The 18592-nt window shown below is 40.1% G+C and overlaps 1 protein-coding gene across 5 annotated transcripts in view; it reads right to left on the bottom strand.

The window, feature by feature from the left end:
• The window catches only part of GALNT18 (polypeptide N-acetylgalactosaminyltransferase 18), a 362119-nt gene that overhangs the window by 13769 nt on the left and 329758 nt on the right, over window positions 1-18592 (bottom strand). For 2 of the 5 annotated variants that reach the window (XM_076343978.1, XM_076343979.1), the window contains one exon: window positions 4824-4988. The exons of 2 other annotated variants lie outside the window; for them this stretch is intronic. In XM_076343978.1, coding sequence (XP_076200093.1) covers window positions 4824-4988 — 165 coding nt within the window. Of the gene's footprint in view, window positions 1-4823; window positions 4989-18592 lie in introns of those variants that run through there. One more of the 5 variants, XM_076343981.1, reaches the window with a different exon arrangement.

Genomic DNA, 18592 nt, shown 5'->3' with positions numbered 1-18592 from the left:
TCCTGTGGAAACCAGCAGTGACTACAATCACAATCTTCCATAACATGTAAAAGCAATGTTAGCATTGCAGGCAGATGCAACCGCTAGTGGGTATGGGTACACGACAGTGCTGAGCATAGGCTCTGCACAGCCTCTCCCTCCCATGAGGTCTGCGATGAGCGTCCATCCCTATAGGTGCATACTTTTCTTATCTTTCTATGGCAACCACACTGGAAGTTGAATTACTTAAATTAACAGAGCTTGCTGTACTGAAAAGAATTCAACATGGAACAGCCTTAAAAGGATTACTCTCTTAGGTTTTTAGCTCTGCCTCGTGTCCTTTCTTACACCTCTTTTTACACAGAGCCCTCACCTGTCACATTTCTCACAACAGCAAAGAGTGACAGCGTATCTAGTATGGTTAGAGGCATAAGGAAACAGTCACATCCTTATCCGACTAAATAAAAACATGAAGACACTTCAAGATAAAGAGTACAGAAAAACTTCCTCCTTTTGCCTTTGTTATGCTGCTGGAGGAGTCCTAACATGCCATAAGTGTACTTTCTAGATGACCTGCTGTCACCCAGATGATGTATGTAGAGATGAATTTCACTCGTAGGGCAGGCGTTACGTCACAACTGCCGTTCTATCAGCAATAAACCTGAGAAATCACACTGGAGACTGAGAAACTTCTTAAAAAACCCAAACCAATACACACCCTCCAAAAAACCCTGACTGCAACATTTGGAATGTACTATTTCTTAGTACACAGAACAAACTTCATAGTGTCAGATAGTTCAGAAGAGCATGGTTTTGGCCATAAGCAGTTTCTACTGAAAGATGTCCCAAGGAGTTATCTGTCCAGGTGCAGTGGCCTCCATCATCTCCTGCATCTCGGAGCCCCTTCTCTGTCACACAACAGACCATGTAACGCAATCACTACGGCAGTCCCAAGGACAACAGCTTTACTGAGCACGTGGGCAGTGACTGTCATGCACATGTGCTGCTGACCTGATGCTGCCCGCAAGTTTTTGGTTACACTGGGGAGCAAACTGCTGCTGCCAGCACACTGCATGTGCACCTGCTCCTTGCCATAAAGAGCTCACAGGGTGCAAGCAGGATTAATTGTTTAGTACTAAATAAGGGGAACGCAGTGGCAACTGAGGTTAGTTTTTGCTTTCCTAATGGTTCATGATGCCAGAGCAGCTTCCTTGGTATCATGTTTAAATTAATATTTTAGTAAAATGCTGACCATTTTACTACCATGTAATTCTGGTAATGCTATCTTCTCTGCCTTGTGTAATTTCTGGTGATTACTTACTATTTTGCTATAAGGTCTAATTTTGTTCTGATTAAATGAAAAAGTGGTGAGACAGACTGAACTAGGTGAACTGTCAAACACCTAGAAGACTTTTCAGTATAAAAGCATTCCCAAAATAAGCATTTCCCTAAGAGAATACTTGACAAACAACCTGAACAATAAAATTCTTGAACACTACCCAGTTGATGGGAGTCTTTTCAGGACTAATTTACATAATTCGACATAATTACAGTTATAAACACTTGAAGAAGCCTTGGAAGGAAGAATGTCACTGAAGCCTACATTTTATTGGGTCTCGTTGCATTTGGCAGCTGTACAAAACTGTGAAGCATGGAAATTTGCTCAGATGGATCCTGATTATACAAACACATAATACAAGTTTTGAATGCTCAATGCAAGTTTGTCCTGTACAGAAAGACACCACAAAGTCTCCCAAGGCCTCTGTCCAGTCAGCCAGCATGGTGTAGAATGAAAACAGTTTGAGGTGTGGGTGGTGGTTCCCTCCATATGAATGCCCATTAAACCACTATTTTGCCCACAAGGTAGCGGTGGACATCTGAGTGTCTGCCTCCAGCTGCCTATAATTAAGGTAGCCACATAGCTTAAAAATTTAAAACCAAAGTAAAAGATAAATTTTAAAAAAAGAAATCAAGTTTGATATGTATACACACACACGTGTGCATATATGTGTATACACACACACTTCTAATCAAAGATGCAAATTAACAATTAAATAATTCTGTAATAGATCTACAGAAGCAAGACCACTACCTGAGGATGACCCCTATTTTCTACTTCTGTCATAAGGATTTCTCTCATCATTACATTTCAACAATGCAAAGGAGGAGGAAAATGTTATCTGAGGAATCCTTTTTCCAAAAAGCTGTAGAGTCTTCTATCAACCAGACTGAAGTCCATGTCCCACTACAGACCATCATGGTGCCACTCAGAATATAGTGTGTTTTGCAGAAAAATGAGAAAGTTTCCTCATTCAAATTTTAAGATACATGTCTGGAATGCAGGGCAAATACTGATTTTTGTGCTGGTCAGGGAAATCTAGTTCAATTGGTGTATCCTGCTCTGGTTGGAAGTCTTGTTCCCATGCCCTTTCAGAGACAATTCTCTACTTGCACTGCTATATTTTTAATTATCTGTATCATCAGCCATTCTTGTTGAATGGCTAGAGAATCCAGAGAAGTCAAAGTATACTTGCAGCCAAAGGAAGGTGCTCTAATAAGCTATGGCCAGCATCCACATTTTAATTAATATTTCACAAACTTCAAGACTACATAAGCATCAATACTTACAGTCCTGCTTATTTTCAGTAGTTCTGCTTGCTGCACAATATGGAAAATAAATACCAGAGCTTTAAAGACATAATAAAAAAGACTCTCTTCAGATAGACAGCTTCCAGTGTATTCACAGAAACACGTCCTTTCACCAGACTAAATAGGAGTATTTCAAATGGCGTTCATCAGCTGGTCTTGGCAAGCCTTGATTACTCTCATTAGCTTTCTTCTAGCTTACAGAACATACAAGGGGCTGTGTACCATGCTGTATGTTGAGAAATAATGGCATTTTAATTGCATTGGCTATTAACAAAATCCTTTTTGAACAGCAAGCTTTTAATTATTTCATTTGTCTCTTAATTTATCATAAGGAAACAACTAATTAGCTTTCACTTCTCCTGGGCAGAAGTTTCTTCGTAGAAGACCTAAGTACAGTCCATAGAATCTAGTTTAACAGCACTGCACCTTCACTGGGAGATTGTATTTGGAACATGGAATGGAAATACAGACAGAAAACAAACCTAAAGTAGTTAAATACCATTTTTGAAGCTTTTAATAGTTAAATTACCACTGCATTCTACTGCTGCCCCCCAAATCAGATCTAACATAATTGGTATTACAAAATAGCAGCAGTATTCTGGAGTAGAAACCATTAATTGTCACCAAAGGGTTGGGTTATACAGAGCAATGACTGACTAGGTGGACAGTACTAAAATGTTACTGAAATACTATTTAAGTAAATATGTTAATTATACTTTTTAAAAAATGGTACCAAAAATCAAGTGCAGAGATGACCACAGTGAGGCCCCCCCCCTCATGACCAGACTATTGTTACAATTTGAGAGAAGACATAATTAAAACTCTGCCCTTGAGGAGATTGAAAGTGAAAGCTGGGATGTCTTTCCAGGTTAGGGATTTAAGGTCTGCTGCTTGAGAGCTACCCTTTAAAAACAAAGATCTGGATTACTTTCAAGTATAAATAGAAATTATGTTCACAGTATGCTTTACTGATTGCTGTCCAAATGCTCTCTGCACTAAGGTAGATGCTAAACTGTATTACCAATGTCCTAAAATATACTGATCATGGCTGTTGAAGTCAAAGAAAAAAACCCCAATGAGGTGGCAGAAAAGATGTTTGCAAACCCACATGGATAATACAGAAAAATTAAATGCAGGAATAAAATTACCTTAATGGTGAGCCTCAGCCCATGGGCTGGAGTACACAACTAGATTTGTAGCTTCAAAACTGCAGAGGAGCAACTGTGACCCATCAAACTTGTACTAGCTATTAAATATTTCACAGAAGCTAAATCATGTACTTGTTTTAGAAAGTATTGTAATCTCATTTTATTTATCCTAAGCAACTGACATGTCAGTACCTGACATGGTAAACTTCTAATGTCTTAATTCTTACCTTAGGAAAACCTTACCTTCCTTTGAAAGACCAAATTTGACTATCTTTAGCTTCCAACCATTGGAACCTGTTTTGTCTTCAGGATAACCTATGTCCCTCTGTGGAAACACTGATACACTTTGAGTCACCTTGCCACTTCCTCTTCGCTAAACTGAACAGAGTGATCTCCATAAGCATTATTACCGCAGAGCGTGTTTTCTAGCCCCAGAACTTTTGTGGCTTCTTTATAGTTCTCCCTTGTGTTTCTAAATCAGTTATGAAGTGTGGACACCAGGCCTGGACTCAGTGTCCCATTAGCATTCTCATCACTGTGAAATCACTTCTCAGCCTTTACTTGCACTTCTTTCTCTCTCTCTCCCCCCCCCCCCCCCCTCACACACACACAAAAGCATTAGCCTTTTTAAGTAAGGAACCACAAAAGTAGCTCATGATGAGGCTGTTATCATCAATGACCCACTACCCCCTTTTCTGAGTTGCTACTTCCAAAAAAACCAAAAAGCTTTCTGTTTCTTGTTCTTAATAGGTTACTTTGCATTTGACTCTACCAAAATAACTTTTTTTTTTTGATTGAGATAATTCTGTAGCAGTCACTCTGCCGTAGAAACAAATAATTTATTGTGAACTCAGAAAATATAATACAAGTTTTATAACCTCCTGAGGTAGCTGACATTGGGATCAAATGTAAACGTAGCTTCCCAGCTCCGTGCAAAGAAAGCAAGGATAAATCTGGTTCTGTTCTGTTAGTAAACAGATTATTCACACTTCAGATACAGAAACAGAGCTTTTGAACTTTCTGAAATGTCTGCTGAGTAAGAATTACCTGAGTAAACTGCCAGTAAAGCTTCATTCTCTTGGCTTTGGCATAATTGCATTCAATGAGCCTGGGCCTGCTGTTCACATCCACCAGGCATCTGTTGTCATCATCGTCGATAGTGGGACTCAGAACACCCACATGGAGCTGCTGATTGCTTGTGTAATAAACATTCTGCAACAGGAAGCACAAACAAGATTTGTGGCCTCTAGACAGAAGCAGCACTTTTACCAAAAAGCTAATGGCAAAGATAAATACGCTGAATAGCAGTAGGCTGACCCCATAGTGGCTTTTAAATTATTTCCTTTCATGTAGGAGGCAACGCAACATTTTAAAAGTTGTTCTAAATTAACAATTAATTGTTAATTGTTACCAACAAGTAAATGTTGGTTAACTACTTAATAGGAAATACGCAAACAAAACTGACTGTTGTCTCATCATGTGCCTTTTTACTACTGTTTCCTATGGTCATGCACCGTGGGTCTTCAAAGAGCAAGATGTACACCCTCTAGCAGGAAGTGGGGTTAGTTTGAGTATTGCCATCAACTCTGATTAGGCTGTTTCATCTGAGGATAATACCTAACTGGAGAGGTAAGAAAGCAAACAGCAGCACAGCAGTTCAGCAGGAAGGATCTCAATCTTTTATATGACAGAGAGAAAGATAAATGAAGGTTTTCTATAAACAAATGCTAAAAAACAAATTTGAGGCAGCTAATCAGAATCCAGTAGATACAATAAAAAGTTATTAGCAGTTGGTGACAGATACATGGCAGGAGAGAGATCAGAATGGCCATGTTTCAGGCTATTTGTTCTCATTTTATTTTGTATATGTCAATACACACAGACACAAGAGACTGGATTTGTCTGCAAATTTTGTCTGCTCTGGATTTGTAGCAAAGGAGTGCCTCAGTGATTACACTTATGACCGAAGGCATGAGACTATTATATTACACAAATTCTCTCCACTCTGTTTGACTAGAAACAGATATGTGGGAGGTTTCTCTAGAAGAAAGAAAAAGTAGGGGAAGGAAGGTGAGCTTGCCAGACAGGGTCGATAATGTGTCCTCTAGAAGATAACAGGTTACATATAAACCCAGAAAGGTAACACAAGACTATGCCAGGATTGTCTGTTTGCTAAGTAGAAGTTAAGTTATTGTGCTAAAATCAGACCTTTTTCTTGAGAGGACCATGAGAAAGATGAAATGGCAACATCATGCTTCAGCAGCCTTATCCAATAAGGGTAGGTGTAAGGCTTTGACAACTCTAGTGGTATCAAGAGTCACAACAGACAAGAGCTGGACAGAAGCACCAAATTAATGTCCTTGTCATCTTACTGTATCCATTCTATATGTCTGTAACAAAAGGGGAACTGGAAATTATGCTGTATATATTTGGGAATCTTTTCTGTTCTTGAAGGTTGGTACTATCTCCTGGTATCTGTTCACTGTTGATGTTGTAGCTTGTTTTATATGTGCGTATTCTTATTTGTGAAAACTCTGATAAAATACTAATTGCAAACAGGAGAGAAAGCAGAGAAACAGAACAAACCAGTACTGAGGAGAGATTTGGGAGCTTACTGAAAAAAACGAACTTTGAATGCTGAAATCAGTCAATGCAGGGATTAAATACAGATCAAAACAAATGGTAGTGTTCCTGTGCAAGACTACGTCCTCTGGAACACTTCTGGGGCAGATCCGCAGCAAATGTAAACTGACATAGTTGCATAAAAGTTAATGAAGTTGCTATTAATGGTTTACACTAATCAAAGGTTTGACCCCCTTTGTCAAGTTTAATTCTTTTCACCACACAGAAATGATAGCAGAAATCTGAGCTGGCTGAACCGAGGTGAGTCTAGGTTTTAAGAGTCTGAACAGAGAGAAGTTGAATAGTTCATGCCCTACAGGAGAAGAGAAGGGTAAATAAAAGGACCCAGCAGAGCACATTTCCAAAATGGTTAGTTATCACTGATTGAAGTAAACTGTAAGAACTGTGAAAGGACTAACAAGAGCACACCCCAACAGTCTCCATTCATAAGTTAGATAATTAACATTCCTGCAAACAAAACTGATGCTTTAGAAGAGCAATGAACATTTAGAATGCACTTTCTAGGCGGACCAACAGCAACTATTTTAGATATGTTTAAGAACTATCCAGATGCTTTTTTTGGAGAGAGATTGAGATAGTGATATAGCAAGGCAGTAAGATCAAGATGATCTTTAAAGGGGAATGTTAGGACACACTGATTCTACAGATGAACATTTTGTTGCAGCTCGTTTGCCTCTTACCTAAAATTACTACTAGAGAAATGAGAGGGAAACTGTCAGTTATTTGCATTTTTTACTAATAGGAAGTGATTTGTTAATTCCATTTTTTCAGCACATTGTCACCACAGAAAACGTGGTAGAAGAAAATCAAGGGGTTTTGCATTCTTTTCCTTCTCTTCTTTTTTTTTTTTCCTAAGATACACATCAGTCACTGAAAACAAATGAGCAGGCTTGGCTGTAACTCTGAGAAGTCCACACTATAGCTCAGGGTTGCTTGTGCAAAAAAAGTGGTGTACCTGGAAACCCTCAGGGCTGAGCTGTTTTTATTAGCTAAGTCTCCTCAGCCTTTCACAGAGTGGCCTGAAGGCAATCATTTCATCTTCCTGGATAAAGCAAGCCCAATTCATAGTGCAACTCCACCAGCTTTTTTTGATGTCAAATCAGCAATGGTTCAGTCTGAGCATCTTTCTGGGCAGAAGCAGAATGATGGCTCTGGCTGGGGGAATTACCCAATTCTGTTTGTTGCAAAACTCTACAGAAGTAGAACGATCAAATGCAATTATGCTTAATAGAGATAATTAGCAGGTTGTTGCTTATCTTTAGAGAACTCACCCTACCTGCTAACATTGCTTCATTTTCCATTGTGGACCAGTTTAGAAAAAGAGGTGTGAAATCTTGTATTCTCACCTAGTACTGGAAAAGGCACCTTTCGGCTCTTAAGTGGCATGTAAAAATAAGCTCAAACTGAAACAGACTGTGGTACAGCGGCAGTTAGTCCTTCTAACTAGGCTCTTTCAGGATGTTGCTTTGCTTATCCAGTAATATGGATATTATTTAATTATTCTATATATTAATTATTATAAATATTGTAGTATCTTATCCAATAATACCGTATCTTATTTCAGAATTGAAAACATTGCACAACCTGTTAATAATTTGACTACTGTTTTTTTGTAATGGAGGGATTACATCAAAAGCACATACCCTCTACAAATTCTACTTGAGCAGCATGCTAGCGAACAGTGAGGTATCGGTTTGTGTTGCACTTGGCCGGAAAAGTTTTCCTAAAACCTATGGACAGTCCCTGGCTCCTTTCCCCCAGCCCAAGAATAAAACAGTCCCTGCAGTGAGACAGCATAATAGTAACTATGTCAGGATTAAGGGAGGACATCCATTTGGTAAGACAGAATTAACTATTGACACTACTGATTAAACTCAAAATGTTCTTCCTAGTCTGAAACCTAAAGCTATTAAACATGAAACCATGGTAAAGCTTCCCTTTAAATAATTTCATATATTAAGAAAAATATTTTAATTGCTTTCACACTATATCTCCCTGTTTCTATTTGATTATTTTCATTTTCCAAAATACTTTTTTGGTTGGGTTTTGGTTTTTTGTGGTATAGTTTTGGGGTTTTTAGTTTAAAGATGGTACACAAATTACCTTTCTGGAGTGGGCAGTAGGAGATTAACCAGCTGAGTTACATGACCTGAATTACCATCTCATAATGTACTTGTTAGGTATGCACATATATGACTTTTTTTATTGATCATATTTTAAATCGACCTGCAGGTAAAATACGATCTTACAGATTAAAACCATGCTCATGTTTTATCATCTTATGTGTAGCCCTATAAAAAAACACTTTGTACTTGTGATTTAAATCAGTTGTTAAACAGATAAATGCCCACAGCAGTACTTCTTCAAGAGGATGCTTTTAACAAGCATCAACAAGTATGCTAGCTGTTTTGCAGTCCACTTCAGCACAAAATGGACAACTGAAGCACTTTCGTTTAAAACACTTCACAAGATACAGGCAAAACACACTTTACCAGCACATCTGTTCCTACAATATTGCAACATCACCATCAACTAACAAGAAGATAGAAATTTTGCAGTAATTTAGGAAAGTAGTTTTTGAACAATCGCTCCAGTACTTTCTTGGAAGTCCAAATGACTGAATATTGAATATTGGACTATTAAGTCATTAGGGTAACTTTGAAAATTTTACTGAGAACTTGGACCTTTCATTTCTGTTGTAACAGCAAATGTCACAGCAGTCCTTCTTCAAGGGACTGGAGACTCAATAGCCAAACATTTGCTTAGTTCCACTGAAGTCAAGACACTCACTGTGTGCTGATTTACAGCATTCATTCAAGGTTCCTTTGCACATTCACTGAATATGCAGCCTCAGCAAAACACAACCACACATTTTCACATCACCATCACATACATACTCCCTGAGGAGCTACCGAATTTCCACAAAAAAAATCTTGCTTGGATGTTGGTACCAAAGCACATGATTAAAAAAAAACAACTCCCTTATTCTGTAACAAAATAAGCCTCCTTACATTTCGTGAGTCTGTTCCAGCCCACAGCACTTTACCATCTATTTCTTTCACCATAACAGTACTGCTGTACAACTATGTCTCCTGGGCAACTGGAAGAGAGCACCTTTGTTCAGGAAATCAGTTAGGTTCGACAAAAGGCACTTACCTTCTCAAAAAGTGAAATTATAAGGAGTCAGCATTACTGTCAGTTAGAAACGCTGTAAAAATGTAGGCAGGATTTGTGATCTGCAAAGTGTCAGAGTCAACATGAGGCCTGAGCCTTAGGCACTTCCACATCTCCTTCAACCACACTCCCACCAGGTGCTTTTCAATGGTGGATGAGTGCCGTTCACGCACTGACAGTCTGGCTCTGGAGGCTGCCACTTGCTGCCTGCTCTCCCTACCCTCACTACAGGTCCAGCTTCATTCAGTGTCCTCAAGAAACTTCCTCTGGAAGCCTAGGGCTCGCATCAGATTAAAGTGATGCAAAAGAAGTTGTTCAAAACAAAACTTGGTGTTATTTAATCTGAAGGTTTACAGCAAGCAAATTATTAATGTAACAAAAGATTCATACCCGGGTCTGAAGAAAAGCGTATCAGTTGCCTTCAAAGCTTAGGTCTCTGCCACAAGGCTTCGCTTTCAGTCTCTCTTGTGTTCTTGGAGAACAGCCTCTTAACTAATCACCTTCACAACTAATCTTCTTCTGGACTGTAAAAGGTGGGGGTTTTTAATGTCTGCTGAGAAACTTGGCCTGCAAATATCCTTGTGCCTGTAAAACGGCATCTTCCAACTAAAGGACCAATAAATCCATAGCTTTCTTGAATTTATTTTCCTAGAAGTGTCCTATCTAAGGCCATTGCTTCATTTCCTGTTTGCTCCACCTAATAATCTCTCTGATTATTCACATTAAGACAAAATATAAGACAAGCAAACTGAGATTGGTATCACATTAATAAAACTAATAAAATAGTTCCCAAAATCTTCATAAGGTGAAAGAGTGAGATTTAGAATCATAGAATGGTTTGGGTTGGAAGGGACCTTAAGATCATCTAGTTCCAACCCCCCTGCCATGGGCAGGGACATATTCAACTAGATCGCGTTGCTCAAAGCTGCGTCCAACCTGGCCTTGAACACTTCCAGGGAAGGGGTATCCACAGCTTCTCTGGGCAACCCGTTCCAGTGCCTCACCACCCTCACAGTAAAGAATTTCTTCCTAATAGCTAATCTGAATCTACCCCCTTTCAGTTTAAAACCATTACCCTTCATCCTATCACTGCACTCCCTGATAAAGAATCCCTCTCCATCTTTTCTGTAAGTCCCCTGTAAGTACTAATAAGCTGCAATAAGGTCTCCCCAAAGCCTTCTCTTCTCTAGGCTGAACAACCCCAACTCTCTCAGCCTGTCCTCATGGGGGAGGTGCTCCAGCCCCCTGATCATTTAGTCAAGGCATACTTGTTATTTTTTCTAAACAATTTTTTTTCTTAAGAACAAAATTTATTTGTCCTAAAGAGGCAGCTAAAACATGAAAACACAAATGAGTGGTAGTTGAGAGCTGCGTAGCCTAGGATTCTTCAGAAATCTTCATAATGACTAGGAACTACTAGAGAAAATTTGGTGTCCTAAATATTTTCCCCACCTGCATTTCAGGTGAAATAATTTGCTGTATGTTACTTTTTCTATTTAATATTCTAAGCCTAACTTTTTCTGAAAATTTGCTTGAATATCAGGAAAACTTACAATACAATACTGCAATGAAATCAAAAGCTGTATACAGTACTGCTACTCAGACAAACTCCAGAATAAAGGAGAAGCAGCTTCACCCTTTATTTATCATTGGACCAAGCCATACCCTTGCTCATTTTAGGGGAGTGCAGGGACTCCCCCTCCCTCTTGATGCAATTTCACATAGCAAATCAGCATGGAAGAGAAAAAGGAGAGTTCACGCTTGGCATCACAGTCTCCCCTAAGTCTCAGTTGTTACATTCAGAACAAAGGGTCCTTTTGCCCTTCTATTCCACCTGTCTCCTCCTAGACAAATTCTGCTTTCAGCTGTAATCTTGAAATATCACTTGTACAGCCAGCCATCTAACTGCCGAAGAGTTCATCCTCTGTTAAGCTAGTGCTCACTGGGAAAAAACACGTGCACAGCACGTGCAAGTGCCAGAGGCATAAAGTGGGCATAGCAAAAAGCAGATTTGTGTAAGAATGCTCAAAATCAGAAAAAAAATGAGTTTGTGCTTTATAAAAGTTTACAGCTGAGACGATGCATACTGAATCTAGCAGATACATGTAGCAGATACTTCTTTCCTGATATGAGAGCTCTTCTGACAAGATTTGGCTACCTTTGTTTACACGGGGGGAATCACGCTAGGCACAATGTGCAAAATCCCCAGTTCGTACTTCAGTTCCTTCTTAACAGCAGCGAGGCTCAGCCTAGCCAGATGGAGCAGACCAAAACCCTGGGACAGACTTCACTGGTACAGATCAGCCAGTCAGTCAGGGCCTGACAAACTGAAAGGTGTTACTGTTCTTTCTAGAAGAAAACAACTGGATTGCTGTGGCAGGTTTCTTGTAGGGCTAGAACGATAATTTTGGTGCGATACTCACATCTTATGTGCTGTGTTGCAGTGGTGCAGTACAGAACACATCCTAAATCTGCCATGAGAGCAATGAAGGCCCAGGTAATTCAGCCAACTTTTTTTGCCCAGTGAAAATATTTCAAACACCTACGCAAAATAAAATCTGCACAAAAAAACATGACACTGTAGAGTACAAGGGAAGGTAAATGAGCTCTGCTTACTTGGACACAAATACATGGCTTTGTCCTTAGAATGATGTGGGGTTTCTAGTCATGAGAAGTTTGCCCTAGAAGGTCAGAATGTGATTCCTGTTGCAATTAACACTGAAATTCCGCTGACTTTAAGTGCAATGAGATTTTTGGCTCCAAGTTTATTATTAAACTTTGAAAAGCCACCAGTTGATAAAGACTTCAGAGCTGAAGTGGGTTGCCAGTTGCAGTAAATTATTCATAGGAGCTGGTTTATCATGTAGCAAAAAAGTTACAGTACGATGTTCAACTTAACACAAGATGATTATCTGAAGGATAAATTGCCATCTCCCCACTGGAAGTTTAAAGCAATATACACCAATTTTCAGGCTGAAAGCCATTTGTAATCCTTATGGCAATGTTCCCAGATGAAATCACTCTGGAGTCTGGTACATGACTCTGCATTTATAATGAGCAAACTTAATGCTCAGCACCAGCAGTATTTATTTGCTACCCTGCTTTTGGCATAATAACTACGAGGGATAAGAAGCCTGATTCACCACTACTTTATTCCATCTTTGAACCGTATTTTTCTTCAAATGAGTCCATGAGTCATTTATTGTCAGGAGTGATATATTAACATATTAGGTCCAAAGTCTCACAGCAGATTCATACTTGACTACAACTCCAGCTAAAGAGCAGTCTGGTGGATTCCAGTAAATCCAGATTTAGCTAACATTGCTGTTACTTGGCTATTTATATTGCTCCTGACTTTTATTCCAGCATTTCTTGTTACATAAACACATCTGAACGAAAGAACTTTCCAACCCTGATAAGAAACTCTCGACAGAATCCAAGTTCATTATGAATAACACAAACAAATACATCACTAAGATAAAAATCAAGTGTTTTCCCATTTACTATTCATGTAGGAAGTGACAGGAGAGAGAGGCTGTGCTGTCCTGTAGCCACAATCAGCAGCATCGCTGCATCTTGCGCTGGCCTGAAAGACTTACTGCTGAAGAAGTACAAGCATAAGAACACAGGCTGAGAATTACAGAAAGTTACCCCTAAGCCATAGGTCAACCTTTAGAAGATTCATGTTGTTTTTCTGAGGTAGGTTTTCAGCTGGTGCAGCCTGATGATACAACTTTAAAACAATTATAACCATATGTTATCCGTGTTGAGGATCTATTCACTATGAAACTTGTCTTACTGATGAGCTGACAAACAGCTAGTATACCAAGCGTAGCAACACCATAATTGAGACTTAAATTGTAAAGCATGTAAGAAGGAAACTACTATTTCACTTCAGTGTTGAGATTTGTATCTACTGAATTAACTCACCAGCATACTGATTATCTGACCTACTTGCTCTTCTTCATGCCTGTGCACTAATTAACTTCTGAACTCTAAGCGACAATCAATATTTGATAGCAATAAAGCCAAGGTGCTCAGGAACTTTAAATAATATAGTGTGACGCTATAAATACAGGCTTAAAACCACAAAAATGTTAACATTATTTTAATAGAAAACAGACAGGAACTCAATTCCAGACTTTTTAATTTAAATTCATGAACCTATATTGCAGTGGAATACCTAATTCTGCTGTTGCCTACTTTGGTATTCTGCTTTGGTTTTATTTAAAACAAGAAAAAAAAATCCTCTTACTTAAGCTCCACTTTTTAAATTGAATAGAACCGTCAATCGTTGTTTTTATACATGCTTTCAGTACTTACTTCCATAGTTTTCCTAATGCTGGTAACTACAGAATTAACAAGACCTGGATAAATTAAAATTTTACTTGATTCACTTCCTAAAGCTTCTCTTGGTTTTGCTCTTATCTCTGCACAAGATCTCTACAACTCTTCCACGGGGAAAAAAATAAAAGGCAGTAAAAAAAAAAAAAATCAGAACCATTCTAGCATAGACAACTGTGTCCTTTTTTAAAAAAGCATGCTGTCTTACGGCTCCTGTGACTTTGTCTTATCTGAATTTTCCTTTTCCCTCTCCCACCAATCCCTCTTTACCCATCACAGTTTTCTTTGTGGATTCCTACAGAATCCCTTGTCTTTCTTACCTTGTTTTCTTCTTCTTCAACACATACTTACCTGCAAACAAACTCAGCCATCATCCCCATAATGCTCATGCACTGGTCCATACTTTACACCAGAGTTGACTCCTTCTGGCCAAATTAAAATCTGAGCTAGTTCATTGCCATCTGTGTATAAGCATTTGGTAGCTTGGCATCAACAGGTTTAAAAGCAGATTTTTTACCTTTTCACAGCAACACCCAAGTGCTTCACATTACTATGGGCATAGTCACATGCAGGTAATCATGTGTTTATATAATGCACATCATCAAATCTTGTTATACAGCCTTTTTTTTTTCCTGCAAAACATCTCTAAAATACAGCTTTTCCACTCAAAGCTGACCCTTGCTGGCTTCCCTCACTGATGTCAACTCATGCCCTCTTCAAATCCATCCTGAATGCTTCTGAAAACTTGGTTTTCAGGTTGCCTTTCAGGAAGGCAATATCCTTCCACTTGTACTGTTTTCCATGCTGCACGAACTGCTTGTCTTCATTTTCAAAGCCCTCCTCAACCCCTCCTCTTTTTACTTATCAGCCTGGCAAGTATCAATAGGTTATCTTCCAACTCCTAATTAGATCAGGATGCTAGCCTTCACTGGTCACATTTTTCAAGCTAATATTCCTGGAAGCTAGGAGAAGTAATGCTGGCATCTTCCAAGGAACTTACCTTCCTCTGCACATTCCACAGAATTTCCGTTTTGCCCAGATGTCTCAAAAAAAACCCCAACCCACAATAATTTTGGTGATGTACCAAAAGTATTATCCAAGAATGCTATGTCAGTATCTCACAGCATTCCCTTCTCCTCTCTGCCACAATCTCCTGTTCCTAATATTCTATTTGTAGACTTTAGCTCTTCAAGTCAAGGGCGTACTTTTTATTATGAGGCTGTAGAGCACTTCATATAATAGATTGCTGGGTCATTATTGGGATGCCTAGAACTACAATAATAAGCATAACAATTAAAAAATGTAGTGCCAGGGATGAGTCAGGTAGCTTACCACTTCTCAGAAAAAATGCCTATGTTTTTCCTAGTGGTAGAACCTTCTGAATGTTTGTTAAAATAAATTGTGTTATTTCTACTATTACTACCTTTTTCTAAACTGAATTTGATAAAATTTTTTGTCTGCAACTAAGTCGTCAAGTCAGGCAAATTACAAGCAAGTGCCACACCTTCTTAATTAAGATACTCTACTAACATCTTGATCTCAAGGGTTTGGGAGTTCTTTTTGTTTTTTGTTGTTTTGTTTTTTTTTTAATCCAGTCCTGTCGTCTTTAATCCTGTATGGTAGTGAGCAATGACTATGGATACAGAGGTCCTTAATTCCTCTTGGCTTCTACAAGTGCTGTGAACTTTTGGCATTTTGTGAAGGGGACAAAGTAAAATAGTTACATGCACAACTTCAAGAAGAATTCCCAGCTCCCTACAGATATTACTTAACCCCTATGCCTACTGGCTCTCCTGGCTCCATTGAAAGCAATCACAAATCTGTTTCTAATTTCAGATGAGCCAGATCTCGCCCATTCTTCTTAGGATCATGAATACATTTGACTTAAGGTTTCCAGAGGTACCACATGGACGCCAACATATGCAAGTACGAGAACAACTGTCTCAAAATTACTTTTTTTGGTGCTGAAGACAATACAGACATTAAAACGTCTACATGAAAGTGAGGCATTATGTACAGAAAAGGAAAATAAAAAGGCAGCACATTTCAACCTAAGCTGGTTAGTGAAAGTCTGATTATCTTTTATTTGTTTGTTTGTTTAGGCTACCAGCAGGGATGTACTTATTTTTCCCCACAAAAAAAAAAACACCCACAAGAGTTCATCGGTCAAACTTAAGTTTATAAAGTGACCTTCTTGCAAGCACCTTTGAGAGAAGAACAAATTGAAATGCAAAAGCAACTGTTCTTAATGTCTTAAAAAGTCTCAGCAAATGTAGTAGTTTTTAGTCTGCTTCTACAACATGCAAAGGAGTAAATCCCATAGCATGAAGAATGAATGGGGCTTGATTCATTCACAACAAACCTAAAATAAGTCTGACCTAATTCCACTGAAATCAAATGAACTGTCAGGATTCAAGAGAGTCTCCCCCCCTCTTCCTTTGCGTGTGATAAAGTTTATAGATGATATATAACAAGCAGCATCAATACACTGACTTAAATATGCTGATTTTAGTCTACAAAGGCTGCAGTCAGAACACAAATGGAACATCTTGTCAAGACTGAGGTAAACCTGAAACCTAAAGATCCTGTAGGATTCAGAGAATGTAAAACAGTGAAAGGCGCTTCATACCTAGGCTTGCCAATGTGACGCCCATCTACAAGAAGGGCCGGAAGGAGGATCCGGGGAACTACAGGCCTGTCAGCCTGACCTCGGTGCCGGGGAAGATTATGGAGTGGTTCATCTTGAGGGCGCTCACAAGGCATGTGTGGGACAACCAGGGGATCAGGCCCAGCCTGCACGCGTTCATGAGAGGCAGGTCCTGCTTGACCAACCTCATCTCCTTCTATGACCAGGTGACCCGCCTAGTGGATGAGGGAAAGGCTGTGGATGTGGTCTACCTGGACTTCAGGAAGGCCTTTGACACCGTCTCCCACAGCATTCTCCTAGAGAAGCTGGCGGCTCACGGCTTAGACAGGTGCACTCTGCGCTGGGTAAAGAACTGGCTGGACGGCCGGGCCCAGAGAGTTGTGGTGAATGGAGTTAAATCCAGTTGGCGGCCGGTCACGAGCGGTGTGCCCCAGGGCTCAGTTTTGGGGCCGGTCTTGTTCAATATCTTTATCAATGATCTGGATGAGGGGATTGAGTGCACCCTCAGTAAGTTTGCAGACGACACCAAGTTGGGTGGGAGTGTTGATCTGCTCGAGGGTAGGAAGGCTCTGCAGAGGGACCTGGACAGGCTGGATTGATGGGCCCAGGCCAACTGTATGAGGTTCAACAAGGACAAGTACTGTGTCCTGCACTTCGGCCACAACAACCCCATGCAGCGCTACAGGCTTGGGGAAGAGGGGCTGGAAAGCTGCCTGTCGGAAAAGGACCTGGGGGTGTTGGTCAACAGCCGGCTGAACATGAGCCGGCAGTGTGCCCAGGCGGCCAAGAAGGCCAATGGCATCCTGGCCTGTATCAGAAATAGTGTGGCCAGCAGGAGTAGGGAAGTGCTCGTGCCCCTGTACTCGGCACTGGTGAGGCCGCCCCTCGAATACTGTGTTCAGTTTTGGGCCCCTCACTACAAGAAGGACGTCGAGGTGCTGGAGCGTGTCCAGAGAAGGGCAACGAGGCTGGTGAAGGGTCTGGAGAACAAGTCTTATGAGGAGCGGCTGAAGGAACTGGGGTTGTTTAGCCCGGAGAAAAGGAGGCTGAGGGGAGACCTTATGGCTCTCTACAACTACCTGAAAGGAGGTTGTAGCGAGGTGAGTGTCGGTCTCTTTTCCCAAGTAACAAGTGATAGGACAAGAGGAAACGGCCTCAAGTTGCGCCAGGGGAGGTTTAGGTTGGATAGTAGGAAACATTTCTTCACCAGAAGGCTTGTCAAGCATTGGAACAGGCTGCCCAGGGAAGTGGTTGAGTCCCCATCCCTGGAGGTATTTAAAAGATGTGTAGATGTGGCGCTTAGGGACATGGTTTAGTGGGCCTGGTGGTGTTGAGTTGACGGTTGGACTCGATGATCTTAGAGGTTTCTTCCAACCTTAACGATTCTATGATTCTATACTGAGATTTTTAAAATCAACCCAGATTTTATGGGAAGGGGGGCTACCTGTCATTCCTTTTAGTCTAGGCTAGCAGAGTAGCTGAAGCCAATCTATAAAGAACCCAATTAGAGACTTACATTACAATGGACTGAATACGCTGAAATTAATGGGCAAATTAAAGTCGAAGTAATAGCCTGGGACATCCCACACTCTGTCATGGCTCTTTGACAAAAGGGAAGCTCTGAAGGTTTCGCCTAGTCCTATTAGCAGTGTTTCCTTCAGCAGCAGTTTTAACCTCCCACTTGACCTCCTAGCCTCTCAGTGCTTGGTGTTAAAATAATTATACTCTAAAAGTCTTATTATGAGTATTATTAAACTCATGAATTATTTAGGAACGCAATATGGCGACCCATGAGGCGAGCAGCACTAGCTATCTGGACTACTATCAATGTTCTAACACAGTGACTAGTTAGAAAAACCTCTGCAGTGCAGGAGAGGACCTCAAAATAAACACCAAAACAAGGAAAAGAATTTTTGTTTAAACACAGAAATGTGAGAGAAACTCAGCACAGATGTGCAGCACTCGCATAGACAATTTTCTTCGGTTTTTAGTCTCTCGCATGGCTTCA

The sequence above is a fragment of the Aptenodytes patagonicus genome, chromosome 7, assembly GCF_965638725.1.
Source record: "Aptenodytes patagonicus chromosome 7, bAptPat1.pri.cur, whole genome shotgun sequence".
Taxonomy (NCBI): Eukaryota; Metazoa; Chordata; class Aves; order Sphenisciformes; family Spheniscidae; genus Aptenodytes; species Aptenodytes patagonicus.
This window is presented reverse-complemented; position numbering and strand designations above follow the sequence as displayed.